The sequence below is a fragment of the Crotalus tigris genome, unplaced genomic scaffold (genome assembly GCF_016545835.1).
Source record: "Crotalus tigris isolate CLP2741 ecotype Arizona unplaced genomic scaffold, ASM1654583v1 scf7180000024316.1084291, whole genome shotgun sequence".
Taxonomy (NCBI): Eukaryota; Metazoa; Chordata; class Lepidosauria; order Squamata; family Viperidae; genus Crotalus; species Crotalus tigris.
Genome location: NW_024100488.1, coordinates 182,926 through 199,920, shown reverse-complemented (window position 1 = coordinate 199,920; position 16,995 = coordinate 182,926). Strand labels below are relative to the sequence as shown.

The 16,995-nt window shown below is 52.6% G+C and overlaps 2 protein-coding genes across 4 annotated transcripts in view; one reads left to right on the top strand and one right to left on the bottom strand.

The window, feature by feature from the left end:
* NOVA2 (NOVA alternative splicing regulator 2) overlaps positions 1–16,995 on the top strand; it is a 69,983-nt gene that overhangs the window by 32,769 nt on the left and 20,219 nt on the right. For 2 of the 3 annotated variants that reach the window (XM_039325052.1, XM_039325051.1), the window contains 2 exons: positions 8,506–8,645; positions 12,006–12,177. In XM_039325052.1, coding sequence (XP_039180986.1) covers positions 12,093–12,177 — 85 coding nt within the window. In that variant the 5' untranslated portion in view covers positions 8,506–8,645; positions 12,006–12,092. Of the gene's footprint in view, positions 1–8,505; positions 8,646–11,922; positions 12,178–16,995 lie in introns of those variants that run through there. The other variant, XM_039325050.1, reaches the window with a different exon arrangement.
* Positions 2,982–6,798, bottom strand: LOC120299824 (Myb related transcription factor, partner of profilin). Its single transcript, XM_039325054.1, has 2 exons — positions 5,848–6,798; positions 2,982–3,978 (listed from the first exon to the last, which is right to left on the bottom strand). Exons 1-2 carry the CDS (start codon positions 6,299–6,301, stop codon positions 3,341–3,343), a joined length of 1,092 nt encoding a protein of 363 aa, XP_039180988.1. The 5' UTR covers positions 6,302–6,798; the 3' UTR covers positions 2,982–3,340.

The following is a 16,995-nucleotide window of genomic DNA, read 5'->3' as shown; positions in this document are numbered from 1 at the left end:
TTTTCCTTTTGCAAATCACCCTCCCCTTCCCTGCAGTTCAAAGTTCAACTTTAGGGGTGCTGCTAAGGGGGTTCTCAACGGGCAGGGAAAAGGGAAAAAACAAAACCATAAAATCCACAAAGAAGAGGCAGTGATGATGCAAGCGTAACTTTTCTCGCAGCCAGAGTGAATTTCAGGGTTAACTTTCAGCCACAGAGCTGACCTACTGGCAGAGAACAGATCCAGCGTTTTTTAACCTGGTGGTTTTTTTTTTTCAAACTTGGCCACTGTGTGGGGACTTCAACTCCCAGAATTCCCCTAGCCAGGGGAATTCTGGGAGTTGAAGTCCCCAAGATCTCACAGTTGCCAATCTTGGAAAAACACTGGGTTTAGCAATTCCTCGTTGCGTTGTGCACAGGAGCTGCAGGCTCCATCCTTTGATGGACAAGTGCCAGATAAACCTGGTGAAAACGGCAGGAGGCGTTGCGCTTTGGAGGGCTGATCCAACCAAGGATCAATTTTCTCCTTCCAAAAGCCAATTTTTCTTCCAGTTTTGACTAGGGAGAAATGATTTTGGTTGTTTGTTAATGCTTTCCTAGCTTGCTTCTTGTGGGTGAAATTTAATAATAATAATAATAATAATAATAATAATAATAATAGTAATAATAATTTGCACAGACTGACTACAAGTAGTGGCATGACAAAATAGCAACAATAGTGCATTGGAAGATCTGCAAAAAATATCATTTGCCTGTAAGCAAAAACTGGTGGGATCATAAAATAGAGAAAGTCATAGAAAATGATAAAATTAAACTGCTCTGGGACTTCAGAATTCAAACAGACAAGCACCTGCAACATAACACCCCAGACTTAACAATTGTCAATAAGAAAGACAAAAAAAGTCTGGATAGTGGACGTGGTAGTTCCTGGAGACAGTAGAATAGACGAGAAAGAACTGGAGAAGATAACAAAATACAAAGACCTACAAATAGAAATAGAAAGACTGTGGCAAAAGCAAGCAAGAGTAGTACCAATAGTGATAGGCTCCTTGGGTGCAATCCCAAAACAACTGGAGCACCACTTGAACACCACTGGATTGACAAATTTGCTATTAGTCAATTGCAAAAGGCGGCCTTACTGGGAACTGCTTCCATCCTGCAACGATATCTGTAATACCATCAAACATCCATATCTGCCTATCCCAGGTCCTGGATAAGGACTCGATAGGTAGACAAAATGCCAAATCCAGTCTGAACATCTGGCTGACTGTGCGATGATCCATAATAATAATGATAATGTTGGAAGGGACCTTGGAGATCATCTAGTCGAATCCCTTGCTCTGAATCTCTTGTGCTAATTTTTACTTTTCTGACGGCAGCAGGAGAATGCTGGGATAATCTGGGATAATCCCTCTTTTTATTCCCTGCAGTATTTTCCAGTAAGTCCACCGTTTTATTATGTTTCTTCCTCCGTTGGAAGCCGGTTGCTTCGTGCCGATGTGTGGCAAGACCCATTGGCCTGAGTGCAGAGACAGTCCCCTTTCCCCCTCTTAGCCAAAGCAACGAAGCTCCATTGCTGGTTCCCCACAACAGAAGGAATAATAAATAGAATTATGGCACATTTTGTGTCTGTGGTGGAGATGGGACAGCTTTGAATTTCACAGAGTCATTCAGCTTGGGGGGGGAAAATTGACCCCTTTAATCTCCGGTGCTCCATCACTGGAGGTTTCATTACCCCACTAGGTAACATCATCAGTGCTAGAAGGGAGTGGGGTTTGTGGAAAGGAGGAGGGAGAGGAGAACTATGTGGTCCTTGGTACCCTCTGAGCTTGGTAGTTTTCTTGCAGATGTTTCATTACCCAACTAGGTAACACCATCAGTGCTAGAAGGGAGGGGGATTTGTGGAGAGCAAGAGAATGGGGAGTGTGAGGAGGAGGAGAATGATGACTATGGAGTCCTTGTTGCTCCCTGAACTTGCTTGCTTTCTTCCAGACGTTTCATCAACCAACTAGGTAACATCATCAGTGCTACTGAAACTGAATACTGATGATGTTACCTGGCTGGGCGATGAAACGTCTTGCTGGGCAGTGGAAATTCCTGTCCCAATTGCGACTGTAAGTTGAGGACTACCTGTCTGAGCAAAACCAGCAGTATGAAACATTTCCCCCCTCCCTTTTTTGAGGGGGGTGTGTGAGAATATTTCTGAAATGACCGATTTTATCCATTCTGCATCTTAAGAAGAGGTGCGCGGGAGAGCGGAATCCCCCCTCCCTTGTGGACAGCCCTACCTTTGCTCCCCACCCGTGTCCCAGGTGTGCAAGTGAGAATTTAACGAATCCTAGAGAGATCGGATTGTATGAAAATAGTTTATTGAGCTTCTGCCAGTCCAGTGTCATCCAAGGCATTTGCCACAAGGCTTTCTTCGCTACAATCTTCCGGGTTGCGGCCTGGCGTGAAACTTAACCAAAAGTTAAGTTGGTTTTCCAGCCATGGGGCAGGCTACAGGATCAATTCCCCATACAGTAGGATGGAGTGAATACGAGCGTTGCATTGTGGGAACAGAACTGCAGGAACCCTGGGTCTCGCTCAGGAATCTGTCCAGTTTACAGGTAGTTCTCGACTTACAAAAGTTGGTTTAGTGACCGTTTGAAAAAAAGTGTCTTATGACTGTTTTTCACACGACCATGGCAACATCCTCATGAACCTGTGATCTAAATTCAGACACTTGGCAACCTGACTCATATGTATGACGGTCACAGTGTCCTGGGGTCACGTGATCCCTTTCTGGTAACCTTCCGACAAGCAAAATCGACGGGGAGGCCCGATTCATTTTACAACCCTCTTACTAACTCTTAACCACTGCAATGACTTACTTCACAGCTGTGGCACGAAAGGCCGTACAATGGGGCAAAACGCACCGAACACACGTCTCCCTTAGCAACAGAAAGTTTGGGCTCCATTATGATCGTAAGTCGAGGATTACCTGTGCTATAAGGCCCGATCTTTTTTTTTTTTTTTTTCTGGATCTTTCCCAGCAAACCTTCCCTTTGGAATCAAAGACTGACATCCATAAATGGAGAAGGTGGCAGTGACACGTGGCAGCCCACCGGGCGTGGAATAAAGTTTTGCACTTAACGCTTGGACCAGAAAAATCAGCAGAGGTGACCTTGGGGACTGGCCTGGAGTGTGGCCCCTGGCACGGACGCCATGGCCCCTGGCGTCGGAAGAGGGGGCAGTGCAGAGGGGCTTCACCCTCCTTGTGGGAAGACACAGGGCAAGATGGAAGCACCCATTCCAGGGAAGCAGCCCCCGTCTGCCTTTCCTTTTTGGACAGTGGGGGGGGAGCACATCTGTCCTGGTGCTCACAAATTCTTCCAGCGTCCTCTGCGTTTCCGAGTCGGGGTCCCCGTCCTCCGCTTCGGTGCTGGAGGGACCCTGTTTGGAGATGGCCCCCAGTCAGCCCCGTCCTCTTCCTGCCCGGGAGACAACTCCGACTTGGCAGGCATGCCCTCCCGAGGAGAGGCAGTCTCTGTGCCCGGGGCTGCCGTGGGGAGACCGTATTCCCCCTGTGGGGGCAGCAGACCGTTGGGCAGGGCTGGAAGGAGGGGCAGCAGTGCCGCCACCACATCCGTGAGCCGTTCCAGGCCTTGCCGCAGGGTGTAGGTCAGCTCCCGGATGGCTACAGCCGTCTCCCTCTGAGCCTGGAGGAAATCCAGAGGGGGCTCGGCAGGCAGGTCCAGCTGGGCACGTCGGCGCCGCAGGGGGGGCGAAGTCGAAGGGCAGGGAGTGGTACCCAACAACTCTGCCGGGGAGGGTTCGGGATGCGGCCGGCAGCCTAAGCAGGACGGAGACGGAGCCAGCTGGACAATCTGCAGTGACGAAGGTTGGCCTGGAGGGGGCGGCGGCGAGTCGCGTTCCTTGGGTTTCAGCAAGCAGGAAGGCTGGGCAGAGGTCTCTGGGCTGCCGGGGCCGTTGAGCCTGGTGGGCAGATCTGTAGGGGCTAAGGAAAGAGAGTTACTGTGGTGGAATGTGGTCTGGATTCCCAGGGGCTGCATTTCAGAGGGGAAAGAGGCCGTGAAGTTTAGATGACGTTTGTGTGAGAGAAAGAGGGTGAAGACGGCTCCTCCCCAACAGTTCCCAGAATATATCTATATTTAGGCAAATAGTTTCGGGTCCTTGGTGCTCTCTGAGCTCCTCTAACCCGAGGACTACCTGTAGTTCTTCAGTTGTCTGAATAAAACATGTTGGAGTTTGTTAACCCCGCAGTTTTTTTTTTTTTTTTTTAAAGAGAGAGTTTTAAAAGAATGTGGCGGAGTTTGTAAAATCTACATTGATTGAACTGCTGGAGGGCTTTGGGCCACGCAGGTTTTTTTTTTATTTCGTTTCCTTTTTTGCTGCAGTGGATTCCCCTTTGCCAGACGTGACCCTTTCATTTCCACGGCACCAGCCACAGCAGGGAGATGCACCCGTCTCTTGGCTCTTTAAAAATTGGGGGTGAAGGGGGGGGGGACAGCTGGCTGGGCTCAAACTTTCCCTGAAGTCTCCACAACTGCCCCATGCCAATATATAGGAAAAGGGCTTCCTTTTCTTTGGAGAGGAAGTTAGACAGTTGCTTACAGCAGTGGTTCTCCACCTGTGGGTCGGGACCCCATTTGGGGTCGAACGACCATTTCACGGGGGTCGCCAAACAACGCAGTCTGCCATTTTTTCCCCCCTTTTCCTTAGCTGTGCTACTCCCTTTTATTCTATTGGCTTTTGAAAGCCAACAGAATAGACTCTCTTGAATAGAGCCTGATTCTATTGGCTTTCCAAAGCCAATAGGAATTTTCCAGGCTGTCTCTGCCCTGCTGAGCCCACCCAAAGTCCCATTCTGCAAACGGTGCTGCACCAGTTGAGTAGTCCTTGACTTACGACCGGTTGGGGGTCGCGGCATTAAAAAGGTTGAGAACCACTGGCTTACAGTAACAAACCAGCTCCAAACCAATGTAGCATTCAAACAGGCCGTTTCCCAAACCACCAATAATAAAAAAAATAAGCAGGAGCAGCCAGAATTTGAAATCTTAGTGGGAATGAATAATTCAACCCGGTTAATTAAACGGTGTTCGAATATTTGAGGGGCTGTTCCAAAACCCCTGAAGGCAGGAAAAAAGAAGCAAGGGATGGAAACTAAATCGAGGAGAGAAGCAACCTGGAACTCAGAAGAAACTTTCTGACAGTTAGAACAATTAAACACGTGGAACGACTTGCCTCCAGAAGTGGTGGGTGCTCCATCCCTGGAGCTTTTCAAGACGAGACTGGACAGTCAATTGTCTGAAATGCTACAGAATCTGGGCAGGGGGTTGGACTAGAAGACCTCCAGGGTCCCTCCCAGCACTGTTCGTCTGTTAGATAAAACTCTTCTGTCGGCTTGTCAGGAGAAGGGAAGCACTTGACCCATGCTCAGAGGCACCCCGACAAGCCTGTCGCCTTTGATCAGGTGACATCTGGGCCCCTCTTTCATTTCAAAACCAGCTCCAGCTCCTAGCAACTGTCTTCTCTCCCCCCCCCCTCCCCAGGACCCAGTTCGGTCCAAATGCCAACCTCCTCTTGCCCAGTTGGTCCAGAGCAGGGGTAGGCAACCTTGGCTCTTTTACGACTCGTGGACTTCCAACTCCCAGAATTCCTGAGCCAGCATGAGGGAAACTTTGGCCCCTTCATGACTTGTGGACTTCAATTCCCAGAATTCCTCAGCCAGCTGTGCTGCCTCAGGAATTCTGGGAGTTGAAGTCCACGAGTCGTAAAAGAGCCAAGGTTGCCTGCCCCTGGTCCAAGGTGTGCCTTCTCCCTGATGCCCACCTGACCCTTTGGCCCCAGGATCGCAGCTACTCACCCGTGCCCTGCTCCGCTGCCGGTTGGTAACTGGGAGCCCTGCAGCCGGACGTGCCCTGCAAGACCCCAGACTCTGCCCCTCCTGGCCCTGGCCTCAGGCCAGGCCCCAGGATGGCGAACAGCGTCTCTTCTTCGGCCGAGAAGGCCTCGTCGCCGGCGCTGCCCACCCCTTGGGTGGAGTGGGGCACCCTGGCCAGCTTCTCCTTGGTGCGCCTCTTGAAGTCATTCCAGCGCTTCTGCACCTCCTGGCCGGTGCGCTTCCAGCTGGTGATGCCGTTGATCTTGCCAGCGATGCCCTCCCAGACGCGCCGGCGCTCGGCCACCGTCACCCGCCGGCTCTGGCTGCCGTAGAGCTTGCCGTAGTTGGCGCGCACTTCCTGGATCAGGATGTGGTTCTCCTCATAGGAGAAACGAGGCTTGCGAAGGCGGGTGGTCTCCTCGCTGTCCCCAGGCATCTCAAGGGGGGGCAGAGGAGGGGTCCTGCCCTCGGGGTCCTCCAGCCCAGCGCCTGGCAGTTGGCCGAAGGGGGTGGGCCCTGCCAGGGCTTCAGCTGGGACCTGCGGGGCTGGCAGTGACAGGTGGGGGGGTGGCAGCTGATGCTGGGTCTTCTGCTCCAGAGGGAGAGTGAAAAGCTCGTTCGGGCATCGCTGGGCGGGAGTTTGGCAGCCTGCAAGCTGGCACGGGGGACCCCCTCCCAAGAAGAAAGCATTGGGGGGGAGAGAATCTGCTTCACAGGATGCTCTCTAGGGCCACCTTCGCCTTTGGCGCCCCCCAGCTCCCCATGAATGCCCACTCAAGGCTGCCCGCCTGCATCTGATGCCAGTCTCTCTCTCTCTCTCTCTCTCTCTCTCTCTCTCTCTCGCCTCCCTCTCTCCGTCCCCCTCGAGCATGCTCACTGCTTAGCCGCACTCCCAGCAGGCCGTGGGGGCATCCGGGTGGTTTCCATAGCAACCACGGCCTGCTGCCTGCCCCTGCCCATCCCCCACCCCCACCTTCCTCCGGACGGTGCTGCCGCCAGTTGGCAGCTACTCCGAGTCACAACCTGCAGGTGGGGGGCCCTCTGGGTCCCATCCCACCCACCCCCAAGTGGGGGGCAAAAGGCATGGAAAGCAGAGCTTGGCACCCCCAGTTATAGGGGTAAACCCTTTGGAGGATGGGGGGTGGGGTGGGGAAAGAGGATTTTGTCATTTGCTTTTGCAGAAGTGGGTCTCTCTCTGCTGCTGGGAATCCAAGTTGCCTTTAATCTCCTCCAGCTGATCTTCAGCCTGCAGCGACCAAGGTCTCATTTGGTCCCCATTTCCCCAAAATCGGGGATTCTGCAAAGATGCTAAAATAAAATAAATAAACTTTAAAATAAAATAAAATAAATAAATAAAATAAGATAATAAAAAATAAAATAATAAAATAATAAATAAATAAAATAATATAAAATAATAAAATAAAATAAAATATTGGCCTATTGTTGGTCAAGAGGCCAGCAGGTGGCAGTGCTGGAGCGGACTAGCATGCAAACTTAATTCTAGGCTAGGATCCCTGTTTTTTTCATTTTAGAGATGTCATTAAACTTACTATAGTGCCTTTTTTTCTCAACCATGGCAACTGGATGCTTTGTGGACTTCAACTCCCAGAATTCTGGCTGGGAATTCTGGGAGTTGAAGTCCATATAGTTTCAAGTTGCCAAGGTTGAGAAACACGGTAATAGTGTCTGTATTTAACATGGTCCTCCTTCGTCGACGTTAATTTTTTAATGAATGCATTTAAACTTGATGTTAAACTTTATTTTGCTTATTGTGTATTAAAGATGGATGGATGGATAAATAGATGCACAGAGGTACTTCTTGACTTACGACCCCGAGTGACCCCAAAATTTCCAGCTATTAAGTGAATTTTGCCCCATTTTGTGATCATTTTTGCCACCGTTGTTAAGTGGATCCTTGCAGTTCTTAAGTTAATATTGGTGTTAATTGAATCTGGCTTCCCCATTTTACTTCACTTGTTAGAAGATCACAAGAGCGGATCACGTGAGCCCGGGATATTCCAACTGTCACAAATACATGCCAGTTTCCAAGTGTCCAAATTTTGATCACATGACCAGCATTTAAAAATACTTTATTATCGTCTTACGGTTCAGTTTATGAGATCTCACCTTACTTGCCAACTCCTTCCGGGTCTCCAGAGTTGCCTCACCAGTGAGATGGTGGGCACACACATTTAATAGATAAATAAAGTCAGTACAGTACTTGGCCAACATTCCAGTTTGTTTGCAAGCTTGCAAAGATGATGCGCGAGAGCCAACTTAAGGCAGAGTGGATAGATGAAGGTGCCTGCAGGGTATAAGGTCAAAAAAGTCAAAATGGTGGCCACAAGCAGGCCATTGTTCAAAAGCCTAGGCTTCAAGTGCAGAGTTGGGCCACCGTCGTGACTTTTGAAACCCCTTTCCCATTTTTAAATGCTGAATATTCAAATATTTGACAGATTTAAAATCCCAAATGATCAGTGCTGGCAGGACTTCAGGATCTCAGTGCCAGATTTCGGAGAGCAGGAATCTCTTTGCGACAGCTGTTAGGAACAATTTGGACATCTTCAAAGGTCCTGGATCATTTTGCTCAATTAATAAATGTATAATTTGTTGGATCGGAATCTCTTTATCTCGTTTTAGGAGTTATGCGGAGACAGATCACGTGTTAGGCCCAGGTTTACGTACAGATATTTTAAAAAATCGGAAGGATTTATGAAGATTTCCCGCCATGCTTTCCTTCCGGGGAAGGTGCAGGCTGTGAAATTGGACAACCAACGTGTGTGAGTGTGTCTTTTCTTTTCTTTTCCTTTGGAGCCAAAATTAATTCTCCAGCAAGTCTAGGAGGGGGCCAGGTGGATAGAAAGGAAGGGTGGATCCCCTGGGTGGATCCCTCAGCCCCTATCAGGAAATGGGGGGATGAGGGTGGTGAGGAAGGAGGGGGAGGTCCCCCTTGGAGGATGGAGGATGGGGGTTCCTGGGGGGGGGGCTCAGCTTCCTTTGCCTGGCATCAGACAGCAGGACCAGGGGTGGGGGGCTCTGGGGAGTTTGTGGAGCGGGAGGGGGGCCCGCGTCCAGGCTGCCCGGAGTCCAGATGTGTCAGCCACGGACAATAGGCGAGCAGGAAAGGACAGACAGATGGGCCACCCAAGACAATGGCTGGCCGCTTAACATTCAGAAGCTGTTCTCTGCTGACTTGCTGCCCCCCCCCCTTCGCTATTGAGCCGGCCAAAGACTGCCAGGATGAAAAGCCCATCTGCTCCAGGCGCTTCCCCGCCCCCCCCCCATTCACTTGAGAAGCAAAGAGGGCCTGAAAGAGAGACTGCTGGGGAAGCCTCCCCCCCTTTCTCTTTTCCTAGGGTGGCAAATGGTGTCCATTGGGGGGGTTTCAACACAGCTCTAGGCATGTGAATCAATCAATCTTTCTTTCTTTCTTTCTTTCCTTCCTTCCCTTTTCTTTCTTTTTCCTTCCTTCTCTATTTCTACTTCCTTCCCTCCCTTCCTCTTCTTTTCTCTCCTTCCTTCTCTCTTCCATTCCCTCTTTTCCTTCCTTCCTTCCTTCCTTCCTTCCCTCCCTCCTTCTCTTCCTTTCTCTTCTTCCCTTTTCCTTTTGCTCCTTCCTTCTTCCCTTCCTCCTTCCTGTTTCTCTTTCCTTTCTTCTTTCCTTCCTTCCTTTTCTCCCTCCCTCTTCCTTTCTCTCCTTCCCTCTTCCTTTCTCTCCTGCCTTTTTTTTCTTCCCTTCTTCCTGTTTCTCCTCCTCCCTCCCTCCCTCCCTCCTTCCCTCTCTCCCTTGTTTATAGCCCTGAAAGTCCGTAGCTGGGAGCAGGATCGGGGGCCAAATGTATCCCCAGCCAGGATTTGCTAAGTAGTTCAGCATCCCCATTTCAAGCTCGGCTGGACAAGATGCTGAGCTCCTCAGGAAAAAAAAAAAAAAAAAAAGCAGTTCATTTATTTTTGTGCTTATGTGTGAGGTCGGATCTGTGGAGCAAGTAAAAAGAGAGAGAAGGGGGGGGGATTAATGGGCAGCCTGTGCTATAAATGTCCAGCATCAAAAATCTCCGCTTTTCACTGCAGATAGAAAAAGAAGGCAGAGAAAGTCCTCCACTGAGGACCGAAACCGAGCCCAAAATTTCTCTCGCTCGGCGAGAGAGCAGCTGAGGGAGCTTTGCCCCACTTTATGGCCGTTCCTGGCCACGGTCGTGAAGCAAGTTCCTGCAGTTGTTTAATTAGTGACAAGGTTGTTAAGTGAATCGGGCTTCCCCATAGACTTGGCTTGTCAGGTCGTCAAAGGGGATCAGGTTTCCCCCCCCCCCGGACGCTACTGCGACAGTCATAAACGCGAGTCAGTTGCCAAGTGTCTGAATTTTGATCACAGGACCGTGGGGATGGGGCAAGAGTCGCGTGAAAATTGGTCCTAAGTCCCTTTTTTTCAGCGCCATCGTCACTTTGGCCCGTCATTAAACAAACTGTTATAAGTAGAGGACCAGCTATATTTGTATCCGAGGAAACCGGGGCCTGAAACCCCAGTTTGGGTTAAGGTCTTTCGTAAAGTCTGGGCCTGTTGTTGTCTATTTTGTGAGTCCCAGTCGGGCACAGCCTGCAGGGAAGGGGCGGTTTGATAACCCGCGCAGGACAAAATTAAGGTTGTGTCCCTCGGACGGAGGAGGCAGGCCAGAGAGGGGGGACTAGGAAGCAGCTGGAGGCGCCTTCCTCAGTTTCCCTTGCGGTCTATTTTAAAAGAAAATGTTCCTGGGAATATTCTAGGCCTCTCTGCAACGGCATCTTTCGGGGGACCCAGCGTGGAGCCCCCAGGAGGCAAAATTAGGGATGCCCCCCCTGGGAAACCAGGGCTGGGTGAGAAACAGCCCCCTTAAAGTGACATCCCCCCCCCCATGGCCTTGTCAGCTTCTGCAAGATGGAGGTTTGATGGTGGGAGCATCTCACCTCCAGCGCTCTGGGCGTCTCCCTTCAGCCTCCTAAGAACCCTGCGAGGTAGGCCCGGGCGGCACAGCACCAGAGGGACGGAGGAGGAGGGGGGGAGAAAAAAAGCAGGGGGGATGGACGGCACACTAGAGGACAGACAAGCAGCCTCCCCCCCCCCAAACCGCCTTTTCCTTTCCCCACCGGCTCTGCCCTCCGCCCCCTCCCCCCCACCCCCGGCAGCTGCCTCTTCTGTCCTCCCCCTTCCCCCCCTCCCCTCCCCTCCCGCCCAGCTGCGTCCCCCTCCCGGGAAGAAGAGCGCCTCTCTCTCGTTCCGTGCCACTCCACCGCCCCCCCCCCCCGCCTTTCACTTGCCAGCTCCTGGCAGCCAATCTGCTCGGGGGGGGGGGACGGAGAAAGGGTGGGTGGGTCTCCGCGTCCACGTCAGGGGGGTTGGGCTGCTCCCTCGGCCGCCAGCCCCCCCCTCCCCTCCCCTCCCCACCCCCTCCACCCCTCCCCGCCGGCTGCCAAGAGCGATGCGGGGAAAGCGAAGCCGCCGCCGCCGCCGCCGCTGCCGCTGCTGCTGCCGCCCTCCTCTCGCGCTCGCTCGCCCTTTCCCAACGCGCTTCGGTGGGTTTCGCTCCCCTCGCCCCCTCCCCGCCCCGCTCCCCGCTTCCCTCCGCCGCTGCCGGGGCTCCCCCGACGCCCCTCCGTCCGCTCCCCACCCCCGTCTCCCCTCGCCAGGCGCCTAAGTGAAGAGGGGACCCCCGGGGCGCGTGGGTAGGTGGGCTTTCTCTTCTCCTTGGCTGCGCCCCTCCTTCCTTTGCGGGTGGTGGTGGGGGGGTTCGATCTCCAGCACCCCCACACCCCGCTTTTCCTGGGGGCAGGAGGGGAGGCTGGAGAGAGAGAGAGAGAGAGAGAGAGACTCAGAAAAGGACTGAGTCGCTCTGGGGAGCCCCCCCCCAATTCCCGTCTCGACCCTGCCCCGGGTCCGTTGCACCTGGATGCCTCCGCTCTTCCTCAGCTGGGCACACCTCCCTCCGCCTTCTCCCCCCCTCCCTAAAAGCTGAGCATCTTTCCCCCCCTCCCCACCCCCACACCTCCCCCTGCTGGAGTCTCCCGGGTACGGCGGGGGGGGGGGAGTCCTCCGCGCCCTCGGCTGGAAAATGCTGGCAGGTGGATCGGTCCATCAGAACGGGCTCTTTCCTTCGGCCCCCCCGCAGCCGCCGTCGACGCCGTCTCAGCCGCTGCCGCAGCCGCCAGGGGGGCCCCAGCCTCAGCAGCCCCCCCCAGCCGCCCCGCAGCCCCCCATGGATTCGGATCCCCCCGACTCCAGGAAGAGGCCCTTGGAGACCCCCACCGAAGCCATCAGCACCAAGAGGAGCAATACGGGAGGTGAGGCCGGCGCGAGCAGGCTGCGGGGGAAGACTTGGGAGGGGACGCGGGGGGGGGGGCGCAGACCGGGGTCGAGGCTTGCGGTGAAGCGGGGGGGGGGGGGGGGGTGTCGGCTTAATCTAAAGATGCAGGAAATCAACGGGAAAGACCCTTCCCCATCCAAGGCGGCTTCCCAACCTACAAGGTGAACCGCCTTCCCTGGGCTGGGGTATATGGGGAGGGGGGGGTTGTGTCTGGGAATTCCGACAGGGACCCCTGGCTCCTTCAAAGACCCTCCTTTCTCCCCAAATAGGCTCCTCTCTCCCTGACACCCCAAGTCTTTGCTGCAAAAGAGTCTTCTCCCCCCCCCCCGAATCTCTTCAAAAGAGGGGGGGGCAAACAGGCTAGCTGGACAGGTCTCTCTTTCTCTACCAGGGCATCAAAGCCCCTTGGATCTATTTTTTCTCCCCCCCCAACCCAATTTGACTCCTCTCCTCTTCCCCCACCCCTTCATTTCCTTCCTCTTCTCTTTCTTCATTTCTCCCCCTTTTTTGGGGGGTGTGATTTCTTCTCCCAGCCTCCAATATGTGGTTTCCCCCCTCCCTCCTTCACAGCCCCCCTCCCCACAATTTACACCCTCCAGGATCTTACTTGGATCCAAAGAGGATTTTTCTCTCTTGGGCTCAAGCAGCAGCCCTGGAAGGGAAGGCTTGGGTGAATCGGGCCCTTCCCAGCCTTTCTCCAGGGAAAGCGTCTCGGCTCCCACCTTCCGCCTTTCCTGCCTGGAAAGGGGTGTGGATGTGTGTGCACACAAGGGGTGTGGGTGTGTGTGGACGCACACAAAAGAGGACCCACACAAGCACACACACCCCTCTTTTCCCCAGCCCTGGATTCACCTCAGCCCTGGCACAGCTGGCGGTGTCAAAATGGAGTCGGGTTGTCTGCTTAGGAAAGGAAGGGAGTGGAAAAATTAAATTATTATTTTATTTTAATTTTTTTTTTTTTTTTTTTTTTGGCACCCAGAGGGACTGTGGAAAACCTGTCAGCCCCCTTTCTTTCTCTCCCCCCGCCCCCGCCTCTGCAGCAACAGCGGGGAGGAAATGGAGAGGGGAAGGATGTGAAAATGGGAACAAAAACAAGGATGCGAAAGGGACCGAGTGATCCAGGGATTTCTGGGCAAGGAAGGAGGGACGATGCCAGCTAAGAATCTTTTTTGGGATGTGCTGGTTTTATTTGCTGCTTTTCTGAAATGGGGGGGGGGAAACTGCTTTGAAAAGGATTGGCTTTGAGGTGTGGATTTTAATCATCAGGCTGTTTAAAAAAATAGGAATATTTTAGTAATCCCTTCCTTCCTTCCATCCATCCATCTGTCCATTCTTCCCTCCTCTTTTAGTCCAACAGAAGAATTTAGCAGTTAGTTTATGTGTATTTTCTACTCATTATTCCTCTTCCTCCCCTTCCTTCCTTCCTTCCTTCCTTCCTTCCTTCCTTCCTTCCTTCCTCCTCTTCCTTCCCTCTCCTCCTCCTTCTCCCCAATAGGAGAATTAGCAGTCAGTTTATGTCTATTTTCTACTCATTATTCCTCCTCTTCTTCCTCCTCCCCTTCCTTCCTTCCTTCCTTCCTTCCTTCTTCCCTCCCTCCCTCCCTCCCTCCTTCCTGCCTTCTTCCCATTCCCTTCTTTCTCCCTCCCTCCCTCCCTTTCTTTCCTCTCCCCCCCCCCACCGGCTGAGCTAGTTTCTGTGAAGGGCAACTTCAATTCTGTGAGGTTTCAAACACTGTGTGTGTGTTTGTGTGTGTGTGTGTCTTCCTCCCCCGAGCTCAGAATAGACTCCTTCTTATCATGATGGTGATTACATCGTGATTGCATCTGGGTCTGTTTTATTGCTTCGAATGATGATCGGGCTGCAGCGGCGCCCACCGAAAGGCGTTGAAACGCGTGGCTGCCCAGGCAGGCAGGGAGTCAGCGCTGACAACCCCCCCCCCTCGCCAGGCAATTAACATTTGGCGATGCTGATCGGGAACTGCAGCGTTAGGGTGGAAAGCAATAAATATGGCTGGGAAACAGCCGTGGGTTCCTGCAGGAAAAGGTCCTGCTTTGATGATGATGATGATGATGTTCGGACCAGAGAGATCTGAAATAAATAGGGCTAGGAGAGGAGGCCTCAACAGCCAATGGGGACTTGGCTATTCAGGCCTGGACATGAAAACATATGAAGGATGGACGGTGGCAGGATTTGGGTTTGGCTAGTCTAGAGAAAAGAAGGAGGGGGGGGGAACATTCCAGTATTTGAGGGGCCACCCCAAAGAAGAGGGCGTCGAACTATCCTCCAAAGCACCTGAGGGCAGGACAAGAAATAAGGGATGGAAACCGAATCAAGGAGAGAAGCAACCTAGAACTAAGGAGGAATTTCCTGACAATGAGAACAGTTAACCAGTGGAACACCACTTAGCTCCAGAAGTTGTGGGTTCTCCATTGCTGGAGGTTTTTAAGAGGAGACTGGTCAGCCCCCTGTCTGAAATGGTATAGGGCAGGGGTTCTCAACCTTGGCAACTTTAAGACTTGTGGACTTCAACTCCCAGAATTCCTCAGCCAGCTTTGCTGGCTGAGGAATTCTGGGAGTTGAAGTCTACAAGTCTTAAAGTTGCCAAGGTTGAGAACCCCTGGTATAGGGTCTCCTGCTTGATCAGGGGGTTAGACTAGAAGGCCTTCAAGGTCCCTTCCAGCTCTATTCTGATTGATTGATTGACTTGAGGAAGGAAGAAAAGACAGGCCAGAAAGACGGGTTCCCGGTTGGGTGGCCGTCCCAAGCAGCCTGCATAGAGATGATGAAGGAGGAGATGAAGCTGAGTTCGCCTGCGGAAAGCAGACCGTGGTGTATCGAAAGTGCTTTTTATTTTGAAAGGCAACTGGACTGATTTTTATTTTATTTTTATTTTTCATCAGTTGCAGATTTATCAGCTTCCAGGATAGGAAGCAAAACGTATTCTTCTTCCTCCAAAACAATAAAAATAAAAAATTCAGTCTAGTTGCCTTTCAAAACAAAAAACAAAAAACCACACAACACTTTGTGTGATGACCTGGATGACCGAGAGTCTTCATAGACATCAGACTGACTGTGGTGGTTAAAAGCGCCCGGCTGGCCCTGCCTCAATTTTGCTTTTATTGGGGGGGGGGGTCAGCCTGGGTGACGTTGGACGGATTCCAGGATGGGAGAAGAAGGGAGTGAATTGCAGGGCACAATGGAGAGGCGGGCGGGAGGGAACACACCGAGATGAGATGCGTAGTACCTAGCGTGTGTGCGCACGTTGCAACGGACAACGGATGGTGCTGGAAATTTGCAAGGGGGAAGGCCAGACAGGCCTCATGGCCCAGCCCGGAGGTCAGTCAGCCTGGAGGAGGGGGGGGGTCTTTGAGGAGCATCTGTGCATGTGTGCCTTTGCGCCGCCCTGAACCCAGAGGGAGTGAAGCTCAAACCGGGTGCGACTTTTTAGCCTGGATCAAGTTAGGGGTCTGGCTTTTTTTAAAGGGAAGGTCGCTGGAGCATGTCGGAAGGGAGAAATAGGAAGGAATGCAAATGATCGGATTAATTCTGGCTTGGCGTGGCCGGCCGTTAATCCCAGCGCCAGCTTCATGGATGGGAAAAAGCACCCCTGGGACCAGGCGGTCCCCCCCCCCCCCGACAATGGGCAGCCAGGCCTTGCTGGAGCAGGGCAGAGACGGCGTGGCACCATCGCCAGCTGGGCTGAGCCAAAGGAAGAGCTGGAGCGGGGGGGGGGGGCCAAAGGAGCCTGGGAAACCAGATCTCGGAGTTTGTGGTCACAGGGGCTGTGGGTGGGGAAAGGAGGGCAAAGTCTAGGGCCAGGCAGAAGATCCGGTTGAGGGACTCTGGAAGATGGATTTTGAGGGACATTTTGAGCAAGGAAACTCCTCGGCAGCCCTCCGAGACGAGGTGGGATGGTGGAGTTCCTGACATCCCAGCCTGACCTTGCCTTGGGGGGTTTCTCCTTCATGCTGGTGGACAGCTCAGATCTTTGACGGTCCTCCAAGAAGCCAAGCGGGAACAGCCCGTTCTTGGCTGGTGCAACAGGACGCTGCTGCTTCTCTCAAAATGGCTGCAGAGGCGACAACTCCCCAGGCAAAGCTGGCTTACGAGGGGAGAGGAGACCCACAGACCAGGTCCAAGGGCGGAAGAGAAGATGTCCCTGTACAGCCACCATCACCACCAGCAGGTCCTTCACCTTTTAGAGGGGGTGTGGGACTGAATTAATACGGAGAGAAAGTACAGGTCCTGGCAACACAGGGGAGCCCTTTTCACAAAGAGGTGGGAGCAGAGGGTAAAGAGCTGAGGAATCAACCACCTTTCGAAGTTTGGGAGAGGAAGCAACTCTTCCCGCCGTGGTTGTCGCTGTGATTGTTGTTGCTTTCGAGGCGAGATGCTTTCAACCCCCAAATCCCAACCAAAGAAGCAATTAGTGGTTTGCGCCAAGAAGCGTAAGTCCTGCGTGCAGCAAACTTAAACTTAACAGGATTCCCGTTTTCTGGGTCTGCAATGCAAAATAATCAAACGGGCCGGATCTGCACTGGATTCAACGCTACTCATGTGCACACAACCTTCCCCCCCCCTGCCAACATTGGATAAAACTAACCCAGTTTGTTGAAGTCCACACATCTTAAAATTGGTCACCACGATGTAAAAAAGAGGTTGAGACTCTAGAAAGAGTACAGAGAAGAGCAACAAAGATGATCAGGGGACTGGAGGCTAAAGCATATAAGGAACGGTTGCTGGAATTGGGTATGTCTAGATCAGGGGTAGGCAACCTCGGCTCTTTTATGACTC

Bases quoted from the DNA above. Each gene is read 5' to 3' on its own strand.
- LOC120299824 (XM_039325054.1), bottom strand. From the start codon at position 6,301: ATGCCTGGGGACAGCGAGGAGACCACCCGCCTTCGCAAGCCTCGTTTC. The intron at 3,979-5,847 runs GTGAGTAGCTGC...CTCTTTCCTTAG, and splicing joins GGCAGCGGAGCAGGGCACGG to CCCCTACAGATCTGCCCACC.